Source organism: Simochromis diagramma, unplaced genomic scaffold (assembly GCF_900408965.1).
Source record: "Simochromis diagramma unplaced genomic scaffold, fSimDia1.1 OVJJ01000545.1, whole genome shotgun sequence".
Classification (NCBI taxonomy): Eukaryota; Metazoa; Chordata; class Actinopteri; order Cichliformes; family Cichlidae; genus Simochromis; species Simochromis diagramma.
The window spans coordinates 4,473,401-4,488,975 of NW_024387371.1; the positions used below are offsets into that span (position 1 = coordinate 4,473,401).

Consider the following 15,575-nt stretch of genomic DNA (forward strand, 5'->3'; position numbering starts at 1 on the left):
ATAGTACTATAGTGAAAGAGGAAAGAATTATATTCTCCGAAATGAAATCAATAAATTTAAGTCACAAATACCCAAATATTCTCTCAGATTGTCAGGTCTCAAAAAATGAAAAATAAAAGAAGAAAAAATGCTTTGGGCTTATACAGTTTTATAACAGTAAAAATGTTTGGGTCTTCATTTATTTATTTATTGTCCCCCATGGGACAAAGAGTATCCCTTTATGGCATATTGGTGCAGCTGAAGGCAAAAAAAAAAAAAAAAAAAAAAATAGAAGGGCTGTGTTTAGGTGCTGGAACAATTAAAAACTTTTGAGATTAAAGTAATAGATTTTTGAAGAAAAAAAACTTGGTTAGAAACAAAATGGCCAACACCTGCCAAAACTGAAGGCAAAGATATATTTGAAAATATGCATATTTTGAAAAAACATAACATGTCAAAACAGAGAAGTGTGCCCAGTGGAGAGAGTGGACAGCTTCAAATACCTCGGAGTTCACATCACGCAGGACCTGTCATGGTCCTGTCACATCAACACCGTGGTGAAAAAGGCCCGTCAGCGTCTCTACCACCTCAGACGCTTGAGAGACTTCCAACTGCCCTCCAAGGTGCTCAGGAACTTTTACTCCTGCACCATAGAGAGCATCCTGACGGGAAACATCTTAACCTGGTTCGGGAACAGCACCATGCAGGACAGACGAGCTCTACAGAGGGTTGTGCGGTCAGCTGAGCGCACCATCCGCTCCGAGCTCCCTGACCTGCACTCAATCTACAGCAGGCGGTGCTGGACCAAGGCCAGGAAGATCGTGAAGGACCTCAGCCATCCCAACAACGGACTGTTCTCTCTGCTGAGGTCAGGAAAGCGATTCCGCTCCCTGAAGACCAACACAGAGAGACTGAGGAGGAGCTTCTTCCCGCAGGCGATACGGTCTCTCAATCACACCACCACACAGTACTGACCCACACATACAGTTCTTACACACACTGGACATTCTGGACATTGTTTTCACTTCATTACTTAAATCACGCTGCTGTTATTGTGTATATGCTGCTGTTATTGTGTATATATTTATTTATATTTCTTCATACATTCTTATATAGTTCTATATTGTGTATTTTGTTGTACAGTTATTTTATTTTCAACTTTAATTTATATATTTTATCTTATTCTCCCAGTTAAATTTACCCTTCATTCTAATTTGTGTTGTACAGTTATTTCATTTTTAACCTTAATTTATATTTTATTCCTTCCTAGTTAAATTTACCCTTTTTAATTTTTCATATTTATTTCCTATCTTATTCATAGCCTTTTCCTTTTTTGTTTTCTTTAGGTCACGAGCAGTTGTCCAAGCATTTCACTACATATCGTACTGTGTATGACTGTGTACGTGACAAATAAAATTTGAATTTGATTTGAAAAACCTGGAAAATCATATTTTCCATGGAGTTTCAGTTCTTGAAGGATGAAAATTAATTTGAAAAGAAATGTGTTGTAGTAAAATAATGTTAGAACATGAAACAGAAATCATAGCATACCTAAATCTCGCATTGCAGTATAATTCATGCATGTAACTCGCTAGGAAGGAACAGTAAATATTCAGATTGAATGGACTCACAGGAACTGCTGAAACTCTCATTACATGGACTGGATAGTTACAGATGTTATCATTAAAGCCTATAACCTGAATATTACAGATTTGAGGCAGAGTCCCTGCTTACACATCAACGGGACTCCTCATCTTTAAGCTTCAATGGATTAAGTGAATCATGTGAAACCCTTTAAAAAAAAAAAAAATTAAATAAAGGAAGACAAAGTGTTTGCAAGAGTAGAAATACTGAATTTATTCATCACAAATACAGCCAACAATTAGACAAATAAAACTTTACTGTGAAATTTTATGGTAAAAAAATCAGGGATTTATTAAATGTTTTATCAGCGAGTCTTTTATTACAAAGCATAATAAAACAGATTCTGGCGAAATTAATGTGTAGTAGAAAAATGGCACCAAAAACACCACAAAGCATAACTAGCAACATTAGCCAACAGGACGTTGTTCTGAGGTGTCACCTTCTGATGATCCAGTTCAGAATTCTTTCTGAAGATCTGAAGGAGAAAAAAAGGAAGAAAAGCAAAATGATTAAAAGTTGCTGTAAATTTTCTGTTTAATCTATTAAAAAAGAAAAGAAGAAAAAGAAAGAAACCTACCACTGTTTCTGAGACGCTCTCCTTTCCATGAACGAGCCATTCCATCCAGAAACTGGTCAAAGTATTTTATGTACTTCGCCAGGCTGGTTCTTTTGTAATCTGAGACGAAAAGTAGTAAAAGTAGCATTAGCTGAAACACTCAGGATAAATCAAAGATATGTTTAAATATTTACACTATATGAATATAGTAACAATAAAGTTACTATATAAAGTTCCAATTTTGGGGGGGAACTTTATACTCCAATGCACCAGTCATTCATTCAGGTGTACATAGATTTTGAAAAGTTGTGACTGAATGCAGTTTCTAGTGAAATTAGTCACAAGTTTGCTTTTTAATTGCTTTGGTTGCTAGAAGATTATGCAGTCATGTATAGTTAACATGGGAGACACTGACTTGTCTGCACTTACACTCAACAACTATTTGCAGTGAAATTGTGAAAAATGCGATGTAAATCAGACATGGAGAATGATCACCTTCAGAGTAAAAGTTCCACCATTTGAGATATGTTGTGTTACAGCAGTTAGGCACAACTTTTAATTTAAAAGCAACATGTACATAAATAGTATTAACTTTGCTACCCAAAATGTACATTTTTATCCAGATGACAACATTTCATATGCCACTAGCTCTTCCCTTGATCTGGTCCTTCAACATCTTTTGGCTGTTTTTGATGCATTTCATAATTCTGCAACAGCAAGCAATTATGCAAACAATAGGTGATCTTGTAGCAACCACAACAATCATAAGATTTTGGATGAAGCACGCCCTTTGCAAACAATCTCGCCTAGCAACAGCCAGCAACCTTCAGCAACCATGTGCCACTTTGCAGGGGAATTGAAAGTTTTTGGATCGCTCACTAGTGACTAGGCCTGTACGTCTTAGCCAATTATGTGTAACGAGCATTTTTTAGAGTGCCGATAATTATTTTACATCACATGATCTTTACACTCAGAAAAAACCATCATGCCATTAAGAAGACCCTAGCCCCCAAAACACTTTATGTCAGCCCATTTAAAGGCCTGAAGATTTCAGTTTTATGTGCTGTCCAGGTGTATTTTAGGTAAAAGTTTCAGGTAGATCTTTGCATTTTTCTTTCCCCCAGCACCTCTGCTCTTGCGCTTCTCTATTGCATCTTTCTCGTCTGCCTTCTCCTTCGCATCCTCCAATTTCTCTTTCTCTTCGCCTGGCCTGGGCCGATCCAACTCCTCACAGATCATACTACAACAACATAAAACAAAATGTTACAACATCAGTCTTCACGAGGATCACTCACATGCTGCAGACAACAGAGCACCAAACATTAAATTGTTACCTGATCGTGGGCACAGAAAAGGGATCAAATTTGTCTAATTCACTGACATTTATGGGAACAGAAATGCGGCCTGGACAGAGAGAGAGAGAGAGAGAGAGAGAGGATGCAGTTTTATACACTCATACTTAAGTCAGATTAAATCAACCTGGTGACAAAGAAAAAAGATCCAAGGTCCTCTGAGTTTTGAGGTATATCAATAAAAAGCCTTTAATATTACACAGCTGACATTTCAGGAATATAAACCTTGATATGAATGACAGAATGTCATTTAACAGAATGAAGAAGCCAATATTTTATATCCATCCAGTGTAAGCTTTTATTATTTATGTTATTATTTTCATTCATTTAAAAACAGAATTTTATATTTACTTGGGTTATCTTTGTCTAATATCAAAATGTATCTGATTATCTGAAACATTTAAGTCTGACAAATATGCAAAAATACAGGAAACAAGCAAGTAACTGTGTATTTTTGTCTTCTTGTTTACAATCATGTACATGTACAGTATGACTCTTGACTCCAAGGAGCACCTTTGCCCAAAAAGTGTGATACAATATTACTAGCATGTACTCTTAGCAAAGGCCCAGACATTTCCAGTACAAGCCTCTTCAAAGTATGCTCACCTGTTTTGGGGTGTACACTGAAAGGACTCTTCAGCAGATGGTTCACACCTTTGCTGACGTTGGCGTCGAGCCGTGGGTAACAATACTGCAGCATGATTTCGTTTTCAAAGTACTGGCCCTTCTTTGCAGTGCTCTTCAGGGAGACAGATTGTAAGACCATAAGCCCTTCTGTTCTAATGTGTAAAACAATGTAAAAACTGTGAGCGAAGTTACCAACCTGTTTCCTTAAAGCCTCTGCCTCAATCAGTTTCCAACGTTTCTCAGGCTTCTTCTCCTTTTCGAACTCCTGCTGTAGGTAGCTTCTGGCATGTAATATATAAAGTCAAGTCACTTTCAACAAGATCTTTGAAGTCTTTGCCAACAAATGTCTATAGGTCCAATCAATTACTTTATGCGGCAAATATGCGGTAAACTAAGAAAAGGATATCCTCAGGAACGAGTGCCAGCACTTTTTCTACAGACTCCTTGCTTCCCATCAGGTCCTGGTCATGTAGTGCATATCGGCTAAAGTATTCCTTTACCACTCCCAGAGACTTGCTGTGAAAAAGAATCACAATTTTAAAAAGCACAGAGTGCACTGTACCCAAGTGTGTGTAACCAGTGATCCCTGTATGCAGGCATGGTGATCACTGTGATCCCTGTATGCAGGCATGGTGATCACTGTGATCCCTGTATGCAGGCATGGTGATCACTGTGCTCACAACTGCACCCAAGCACAGAAATCCAGGACAGCTGTCTCAGTGAAAGTAATTAGCAAATTCACAAGGCAAACAAGAACACAGTGTGTCACTGCTTACAAAAATGGTCCTAATTAAAAATGATGCCCACAGATTGTGTTGATGAAAGAGAGACAAAGCAAGAGAAATACTGAAAAATAAATGGGTACAATCTTGCTGGAACACAGACACAGACTATAATAGACAAACACCAAAATGTATCAAACAGTTACCTGATAAAAGGGTGAATTGGTTCAGTCAGCACTACTTTCTTTATGGTTTCATCACCACCCTACAAAACATCACATTTTTAAAATCAAACATTGCAGGCCATTTGAGGAAGATACATTTCACTAATATGCTGCTCATGAAACAAGACAAGACAACAGTCTGATTAATAATCAAATCAGAGTCTTAAGACTGTGCAGATGTAAGGAAAACAGTCACATCTTTTAACTCAATAAGTACCATATTACAGAGTTCATCCACATTTCTCAGGGTCAAAATTCAAGCACTTTTTAAGCACTTTCAAGGTCCACTTTCAAGCTTTTCCAGCACATTACCCATAAAAAGAATGCATGTTTCACTTAGCATTTAGGGTACAAACTCAAAAAACGCATTTCTCTTAAAAATTTAAGATTTACAAATGTGAACAAATCAACTTGTTAGAGATATTCTCCACTTGAAAAGAAAAAAACATCAATCCCATAAAACAAGAAAACTGCGCCAAACACCACAATAATACACAGCAAGGCCAAATTAATAAGTCTTCTCATCAGATATTGACTCTTCTTTCCTATGTGGCACAAAAAAATAGGAGACAGATGTTTGTTTGTTTTTAACTAGTTAATCACCCACGCCCCCAAAAATGGGGGCAAAAGGAAAATTACCTTTAATCTGTTATAACACGAGGTCAGAAATATAAGTGCCGACAAGAGTAGTGTCCACAGAAACCTCTGAATCTCAACTAAAATCTCATATAAACCATTTCTACAAACACCAAACAAAGCAAAGACACCAAACATTTTAGAGCAGTTACATCACCATGAATCTGGACAGGTAATATCCATATTTTGATTTATGATTTTCTAGAGTTAAATGTGAACCAAAGCATATTTTCAAAGCTGTTACATGCTATAAAATACTTTTAAAAATTAGGCGAGGGATATAAAAAAATCTAATTTTTCTATGTTTGAGTCACAGCGACGTTGACATAGTAACATCTGCAGTAATATTTACACGTCTGATGACATCTCACAAGTGTTACCTTTATTTTTGATACCAAGACTATTTACACAGACTCCGTAACAGCAGAGAAATACTCCATTTATTTTGGTCATTTCATTTTCGAGCAGAAAGCTCAGAAAACCCCTGAGGGCCTAACAGGTTAAAGTTAATTCCCAATAAAACCAACTTTAAGTTGTTTAACTACATTGTCCGTATTACTGTAAAAGTCATAAATGATCACCTTTAAAGTGTTTGTGCTAATAACACCATTTACAATAAGACAGGCATGGAGCACTGACTGGGAGAGGCTTTGAACAGATGACATAGTTCGATTCAACATATAAGACTTTAAGAATGCACAAGCATCTACCTAAAATCTATTTATTTAGTCTATCATCTGTGATATTATTAGGTACAATTATAATGAGCCCCACTGAGCTTGAAGCCATTTATAATTTATAAAAATAATCAGATTTTGAATGAAAGCGAGGGAACTTGGGTAGCACAAAAAAGAGGCTATTCTTTGTGCCCATGTAGATCAGTCCCTCTTATTACCATTATTTCTTTAAGCCTTAAGTTGGCTAGTTAAGTATCGGACTAATGTTTAAAGCTTTTACTTGAGTGAAGTAACTTACATTACTGCTACTGCTAAGTAATGTTAGCCAAATTCACAGCATATTCTATAAATCACCATGTCATAACTAACTGCTATAATAGCGCTGCCGTACTAGCACGATCTGATATCGTCGTGTTAGTGTTGTTCCCAGATCATCATACTAAATGTTGTTCCAGGATCAACATTGGAAGTGACCAATCAGAATGTTGTGACGTCATACTTTTGCGACTTCGGGAAAAACCGCCGTAAAACAAAAAACTGTACTTAAGCTGCGAGAAACCGCCTCTGTCCGCCGATCAACGGACCCTGACCCTAACCCTTTAATAAACGGTAAGCAGAACTGATATTGTCCTTGCAACATTGGAATTTCATAAATACACGAATGGCTTGGCGCGCAAAAGAATAACGTCACAACAATGTGATCGGTCACTTGCAATGTTGAACCTGGAACAACATTTTCATGATGATCTGGGAACAACACCAACACGACAATATCAGATCATCCGCCGTGCACCCATCACATTCAGTGCATTTCAATCATTTCTCCAGCAAGTTTGATAGCTAGCAAAATAATAATAGTTTTAAAAATTTGCACGTGTTACGTACACATTCTCAAAAATTATTTACTAGCACTCACCTATCATGTGACTCGAGAGCGCAAAGTCTACCATTGTCATTTCCATCAAACACTCATTAAAACGGCAATCTCCAGGCATGTTAGCGCACGCACCCTGAGGGGCGGGTCACACATTGAAACAGACTGACATGCAGAGGTGCTACGCAGCCCAGTCGGAGAAATTTTGCTTTTAGACTTTGCGACTCATTTTCTTTCTCTATCTGATAAGAAAACTATTCAGTCAGATAGTTATTTGTGGTGAATGAAATACAGTTTCAAGCACTTTTAAGCACCACATCTGAAATTCAAGCACTTTTCAAACCTTGAAAAGACAATATTAAAATTCAAGCATTTTCGAGGATTTCAAGTACCCGTACGAACCCTGGTATTAGTCTGTTTTATCTTTTTTAATTTTTAATAAATGCTCTTTTTATTTTGTTTTAAGAGTCTTAATATTTGTACTTCATGTCTGTCTATCACATGCTGTTCTAGCTGTTGTGTGGTCTGTTCTATGAATCCACATGAAGCACATGGTAATGTAGGTGCGACACTTTGTTTAATTATAATAATCATAGTTCACCATCTTATTATAGTAGTCTTATTTGGTCTGGCAGGACAAGTAGCTTTTAGTGGTTTATGTGTAATGCATCACTTGACTGACTTTTCTCTAACTGCGTTACATTCAAATTATGTTTTAGCAATCCCAACCTGTCAACTGTGGTTATATCCAATAACATCTGTTAATTACAGTTTATAAAAAAAAGAAACAAAAAACTTGAATTGATTAGGTTTGGAAGTAGAAAGTACTTACAAAGGATTTCTATTAAAAGTTGAAGTACTCGTACCTTGACCAGGCTGAGGTATTCTGTCACAGCAGAGCGTGCTGCTACAGACAGTTTCCGGGCAGCTTCATCACACACCCAACAATGTACTCCTCTTCTGCCAGAATAAACCCACAGACGGTGCTGGAAACCAAAGTCATCTGGAAGTAACACAAAAACCAGCACATGCTTGATGAGAATTTCAACAAAAATCCACACAAGCTGTCACCTGGCACTGAATCTGTGATGACCAAACCTTGAAGAGCTCTATCCAGGATACGGATGGCGATGGTCATTAAGGTCCAGCACTTGGAGCAGATGTCAGCAGCACTAAAATGACAGTTTTAAAGTGTTATGTGGGCGATGAAACGGTCAGGATATTCTGCGACAGGAAATAAATACATAATTCACCTACCTGCAGCAGCTTCGGACGTCATCATAATCTGTCATATCGATATCAAACACAAGCTCCTTCTCCAGAGCCTGGAAGGTCCCCGACTTCACAGTGTTGTGTTGACTTGGCTGTGGGCAACAAAGGGAGACAAACATACTCCATACATATGTCTGCTGTGATGCACAAACTCTGTAAGGTGTGGAAAATTACCCTGTGGCTGTACACTGCTCCCACGTCGATCTTGTAGGGGTTCATCTTCTGCATTTCTTTCTCCAGCTCATTCTGCGTGCTGAACGACTGGTAGCGTACATAGATGTCATCTTTCAGGGTAAACGAGAACTCGCGATTTTGAAAGTAGTTTTTCTGCACTGAGATTGTACAAGAAAAACAAAAACAAATAACACAACAAGACACACACACATTAGTCCTGTATTTGGGCATTTTTAACTCTCTGTCTAACTCTTAATAGTTTTACATGTCAGCATCACAGAGCAGTGGATCCTGGCTTTATTGTGAACTGCACTTTTACGGTTTCATTTATAAGCAAATGTTACAGAATCAGAATCAGAATACTTTATTAATCCCGAAGGAAATTAGGGTACAGTACTGCATCCATCCAAGTCAGTAGATGTAATACAAAATAAATGTCTGTGAATGAGAGGGAGACAGGTGTAACAGTGAAGCTGCAAGGAGGAGCGGTAGTAAAGGTGGATATATTTATACATCTGCAGTTACAATAATGGCTAGTGCACAACAGAGGTCAAGAAGAGAGTGCCGGCATGGAAGTGACAGAAAGATAGCAGTAAGAGTGAAAGGGAAGGTCTGCTAAATGGTAGTGAGATCTGTTGTATGAATTGGAGACAGGGGCACTGTCAAAAAGTAAGGAGGTTGATCCAGAGGTGGCAGAGATGAAGATTCTCAGGTTTTTATTGAGTGTGACCAGGAGACAAAGAGAGCCGAGATGGACGTATGCACAGAAGGGACAGTGAATGTACTGGGAAAAGGATTTTGAATATGGAGGTGACAAGCAGGAGGAAAAGAGGAAGACCACTGTGCAGCTTCGTGGATGTACTGAAGGAGGACATGCAGAGGGCTGGTGTGACAGAGGAGGATGTCAGGGACAGGGTATTATGGAGGAAGAGGATCCACTCTGGTGTTAAATGGCATAAAAATCAATACAAGTGATGAATGCTCACATTTTTCTGCAGATCAGCCGTGTGTCTAATGCAATGTTTATGCTGGATAAATGATAACTTGCTGAATACGTAAATTATTTTAAAACACTTCAAACAAAACAAACATTTGTTTCATAACTGGCTAGAGGCTTATTTTAAACACGAGTATCTGACCAGAATTTCAGCATCCCTGTTAAATAACAGCATTACTATAGATTCATAGGGACACATAAATACAAAATCATTTTACTTTTTACTGATGAATGTAGAGGCGTTAATATCAAGCTAGAATGGTTGAATAGGATGACTTACTTAAGTTGGAAGAAAGTCAAATCCAGAATAATTCTACCATTTTAGTGCCTAACAAAACACGTAACTTCCTACATAACACAACACAGATCAACATCCACAGTTATTTAGCCGCATTTATGCTAGGTTTCCATGCCTGTGTACTCACCACCTCCGTAGCTCAGCCAGCGGTAATACTGGGAGAATGGGAAAAGCCGCCGGTAGTACAGCGGTAAAAGGTCCGGCAGAGAAGCCGGATCATAGTCTGATGATGGCATAATATGATAGCAAAATTAGCTTTGGATGTAAAGATACGGTAAAATATTGTCAAGACGCTAGCTACACTGTGACAGCTCACTGTGTTGTTTTACACCGAGGGTAGCGCGGGAAAACTCTCAAGCAACGGACAAAACCAATGACACAAGGTTGGGACAGTGACATCACCACAACCCGGAAGTTGCAAGGCAAAAAATATATTTTCCGTCACCCTGTTTCCCTTTTAGGCCATAAAAAAATCAACGTGGACAAAATCATCCAGGGTAATCAGAATTTTTTTAAACTATTGCTGCATCGAAACGTTACTATAACACTGACAATGGCTTTCCTTCTTTCTTATGGTTTTACTTAACCTTGTAATATTAGTCCTAGAAGCTTAAAAAAGGCGGACGTGACGCCAATGAAGAGAGGCTCATGGGACATGTAGTCGTTTGGCAGCAATAACTATAAAATACAATATGACAAAATAAAAAAAGCTGTGGTAAACATTATAAATTAATTATTTAAAAAATGAAGTAGCTCAATGAGTAAACATGAAAACAAAAAACAAAGAGCACAGAATATAATACAATAAAGTGGTTTTTGGTAAAGTTGCTCCAGAAATTACTATATTATTGTAAATCCATCCAACCATTGCTCTCACTTCATCCCTCCTCCAGTTTTGCTTTTTGCTTTCGTCCTTGATACTACCAGTAGCATGAGATGGTACCTGCAGCCCATTCAAGTCACACATGTGACACGCTCTTCCAGGTTAGAACATGCAGACACGCTGCAAGGTTTGCTGTGTGGCATAGCATCAGGCCCTTACATCCTTCAGTGGATGTTGGGAGACCCAGCATTGATAAAAATGTCCCTTTCATTTGCACCAACACAGCTGAAATGGTTTCATGATGGTTTATGCTTATGGGCCTGGGGGCCTGAGCAAAGGAAACAAAAAGACTGGAGTCTGAGATGCGACATGATGGGGGATAGGACAAAACAAACAACTAATTAGAAACTGAAAGCAAACAAACGAAAATGGGGGAGGGGGGGATTGAATTGATTTAATACTATCAATTCAATTTTTCCTAAGCTGCACTTTGTGCTGTACATCCCTAGAGGGCAGTACAGTCTCATGACAATAATTTGAACTTTCCCACATTAATCCACATTTCAGGAAATTTGTTTTCTTTTAGTAGTTTTCATCATCCTGGCAGATCAGTTGTACTAAAACACTCAGTTATTCTGTTTCTTGCATCTTTAGTATGAGCAGTAAACACTCAGGAAAGAACAGAGGACACTTCCACAGTTTTCAGTGAAGCATGGACAAAATGGTGCCAAATACGGGATCCAAATGAGCTAAACAAGGACAAACAGCAGCTTAATTCAGCTCTTTTTCGGGTTAATTGATTGATTCATGCCATTTTTACTCTTCAGTCAAATCCACCCTTTGCTTGACATTTGAAAAGGCCACATGCGCTTTCAAGACAAAAAGTGTCAGGCATGGAGCCTCTTTCTGTCCTGCCCATCAGTCTGGCTTGCTGCACTATTAGTGTTTCAGCTTTCACTGTGGTGCATCAAACACCTCCTGACTGAAGTGGTGCTGCTCACAGTGAAGGTTGAGAGGTGTGCAGCCACAAGAGCCCTTGTCAGCTGTTGTACTTCTAATGTGAAACAACACTCTCTATTTGCAGTGTTGTACTTTAAATATGTCTGGCTCTGTAATATTGTTCATTCCATCTCATCCCCAGACTTGAATCTCTGTACATCTGACACTCTGTTTTTATTTCAGACCAAACAACAAACCTTCAAAATCATCCTTCCCCACTGAAGACATAACAGTAACTTGTAACTTCTAATATACAGGAAATATTTCAAGGGAAAACATCTTCATATGCACTACATTTAATCTCCCTCTCCACTTTCACACACACATGTAAATGCTGAGCGAGCCAACTACAGAAACGTGTAATACCTACACTCTAGATTGATAGTAATGAACCAGCTTCAGTGAAATGTGCCACACCCAAGAGCAACTGATAGACAAGTAATGCCAATACATTTCCTTTTATGACTGCACTTTATGCTAATATACCACTCATACCCTGATTTGCATAATGCAAGAGCTCTCAACCTCATCTTACTTGAATTATGCAAATTTTTTTTCACTGCAAGGCTTATTGGATGCGATGCATTTCCCCCCCTTTTGAATCAATTTCTAGAAATCATTTGAATCAGATTTGGGATTAATGCCTTCTGTTGCTTTTATCCACAATTCTACCGTATATTAGAGTAGCAAATTAATGCACATTTACATTCAGGAGTTTGCAATATCGAGCATTTCTGTGAGTTGTTCTATTTAAGCTCTCCAGTGGCTCATCATGCACGAAGACACATGCTGTAACACATAGCAACCAGACACAATGCTAAATGTCAGTGGGGCAAGTTAGATAAGGCAAAACACGGAGTGAAGATACAACTTTCAGCTGTTGAATGTAGGTCAGACTGCTGTCAGGTGTCCACGGAGCCCACTGGCCAGCACCAAAGGTCATTGTGTTTGCTGTACATGAGGAGTTGTAGTTTTGTGATGATTTAAAAGTCACTGTGTCTTTAGATGGCCAAAGTGTGCCACTGTCACCTTTCATCAGGAAAACCTGGTGAAAGAGGCTAGTAGAAACCCTAAAACCAGTCTGCAGTGACACAAAAATGCATGTCCAAAGACACAGTAACCTTACCACAGGAGGTATGAGAGCTAATTGTTTTCATTTTTGGATTCCACTGCTTGCTTGTCTTGATTTTAATCCTGGTCTATTTGTGTCTGCATACATATGTTTACGTATGTTTACATATACCGTGTGTTAATATGAGAATGGCTTCTACCGACTCGATTAAGGCAGGAGGCTTGAGACAGACTAAAATGACTGGTAACAGGTGAAACCTGATGCCTTTTATAGACTGCTAAGCCAAACGTGATTTGATGATTTTATCATAAAAAGTCAAGACATATTGGAATGGTCATTGATCAATGGTCATGACAACTGGCAAATTAATTACCACGAAACTGACCTCATGGCCCATTGCCAGTCAGTGGTGCTAGTGTCAGTCATTATGCAAATGTACTATTTATAAAGACAGAAGAAGTCACTTGGATGAGTGACGAAACATTTCTCCCACTGAAAAGACTTCATCCAAAATCTTTTTTGGGGGGGGATTTCCTTACCTGGATGATTGGACATAGACTCATATTGGAAATGTAATAATTTATTAATTTAGCAAACAGAGGACTCAGTAGGATGGGAAAGAACCATTCACACCTACAATAGCCTGGCGCATCTCCTTCCACATGCTGGTCAACAGCTTGGCTACACACTGCTGTGGGATGGCACCTCATTCTTCAACCAGCATTTGTTGCAAGTCAGCCAATGTGATTGTGTTGGTCAGAGAATAAGATGCTGGCCTCTGTTTGTTAAATGAATCAATCAATGAATCAATTGTTAAATTGCCAATGTCCTGTTTCTTCAGACATTAATCAACTAATCCAATAAATGACACCAAAATTCAATTCAATTCAATTCAATTCAATTCAAGTCAATACATCTAGTGTTAAACCCCAAAGGCAGTTACCTCAAGCCGCTTTTTATTGTAAGGTAAAGACCCTAATAATACAGAGAAACTCCAACAATCAGACGTCTCCCTGTGAGCAAGCACTTGGTGACAATGAGAAGGAAAAACCTTTGGCAGAACCAGGCTAAGTGAGTTAAAGCAAAATAAGATGTCTTGCAATGACAGAGAAGATTTGGCAAGTTTTTCATGGGCACAACCCACATGCTCAACTCAAGATTGTTACAACAAAGAAACAATCACCCCAAAACAAGTTTAAAATGAAAGTTAAGTTTATTTTTACTACATGGGTTTATATTCGATGTACAAAATCTTGGATACCAATTTTTCTTTATAAACTTAATGTAGGCGAACAGTGTGTAGTAATACATTTATTCTTTAGGTAATAGATGGTTGTAAATACAATTTGCTGTACATAAACATACACTTGGTTCTATCTTTATCTTCTGTTTATGTACATAAACAGCAAGTACCACCCCTATTTTGCTACTCTTTAATGAGGTTTTACTTGAGTCTAAATAAAATGATGTAATTCTGGAGAGAATAGTAGTATAGAAACAACATAGTCATAAAATGTTGAGTTTCACAGAAACTTCAAACAGTCACTGTTGGCTTTTCACAGATTTCACAAATGGGGAAATGTTAATCTGAGGAGGCTGACCTCGCGATTGAGTCATTCAAAAATTCCTGCAAACTTGTTTAAAACAACCAGTCCACCACAGTGTTTGTAGTATGCAGGGTGTTTCACACTAAGATACAGGGAGAAATAGAGCTTGAGGAAGTGAGGTAACAGAGTGTATAAACAGAAGCAAGACAATAGGAGACATTTACGTGGTTTCTCTGTCAGGTTGCAGCTTCTGGTCCATTCAAAGTTTCTCACATTACATTATTCTCGTAAAAAGCCCTCTGCATTTATGTTGTGCACACCGCACCATGCTCCATTTCCTCTCTGCCACACAGCTGACACTCTTGAATTATCTGTTTTTGTCCAGACTGATGAAACCAACTGTCATTTGTTTGATTTAGCAGGCAGCACTTTGCCCTGTATGCTGCACACTGTATGTTACACAAACACGTGCACACATGCAGTCACTCATATGTTTTGTGTGAAAATAACTGCATCCTTACATGACTGTGACACATGAATTCAATTAACAGAGTCTTTCAGGCTACGTATACATCACCAGATTCAGAGTAGCTTTATTTGTATGTGATCCTACACTTTGAACCATTTCAGTTGAACCTTTTCATGACAAAATGACCTTTGACCTTAGGTATGGCAAGGTTTAAGGGGGAGAATAAAACTTGTGTATGTGTATGGGTATGCTTTATTTTCTCTGGTCTTTTCTTGCGCTCATTGCTGACTTTGTTGTTACACTGCACACAAAACCATCACTGACACCACTCGTATAACAGATGAGGTGCTTTTGATGACTCCTGGATGCACCTACAAAAACCGCCTGACAGAAGAGGAATTTGCACAGCAGTTGATTTACATGAATCACATTTTCCAGCAAAGTTGGCAAATATTTCCCTACGAGTATCTGTTTTTATTAGCTGTGAACAAAATTAGAGTCATAGCCAGAGATGCATGAAGTTTTCCAGGAAGAAAACAAAAGACAATGAAAATCCCCTTAAACTTGTGGATTTACTGTCACTGGAAGAGTTTTGTGTTTACTTAAAGAGATACCGTAATTTAGCACTGCTGA

The 15,575-nt window shown here is 38.3% G+C and overlaps 1 protein-coding gene across 1 annotated transcript; it reads right to left on the reverse strand.

Moving 5' to 3' along the window:
• Positions 1 to 1,811: 1,811 nt before the first annotated feature.
• On the reverse strand, positions 1,812 to 10,409 carry prim1 (DNA primase subunit 1). The gene is made up of 13 exons (XM_040008275.1): positions 10,160 to 10,409; positions 8,738 to 8,895; positions 8,549 to 8,655; positions 8,390 to 8,463; positions 8,158 to 8,294; positions 5,087 to 5,145; positions 4,565 to 4,674; positions 4,355 to 4,446; positions 4,138 to 4,270; positions 3,514 to 3,583; positions 3,307 to 3,419; positions 2,201 to 2,299; positions 1,812 to 2,098 (listed from the first exon to the last, which is right to left on the reverse strand). Exons 1-13 carry the CDS (start codon positions 10,266 to 10,268, stop codon positions 2,079 to 2,081), a joined length of 1,281 nt encoding a protein of 426 aa, XP_039864209.1. The 5' UTR covers positions 10,269 to 10,409; the 3' UTR covers positions 1,812 to 2,078.
• Positions 10,410 to 15,575: the final 5,166 nt, after the last annotated feature.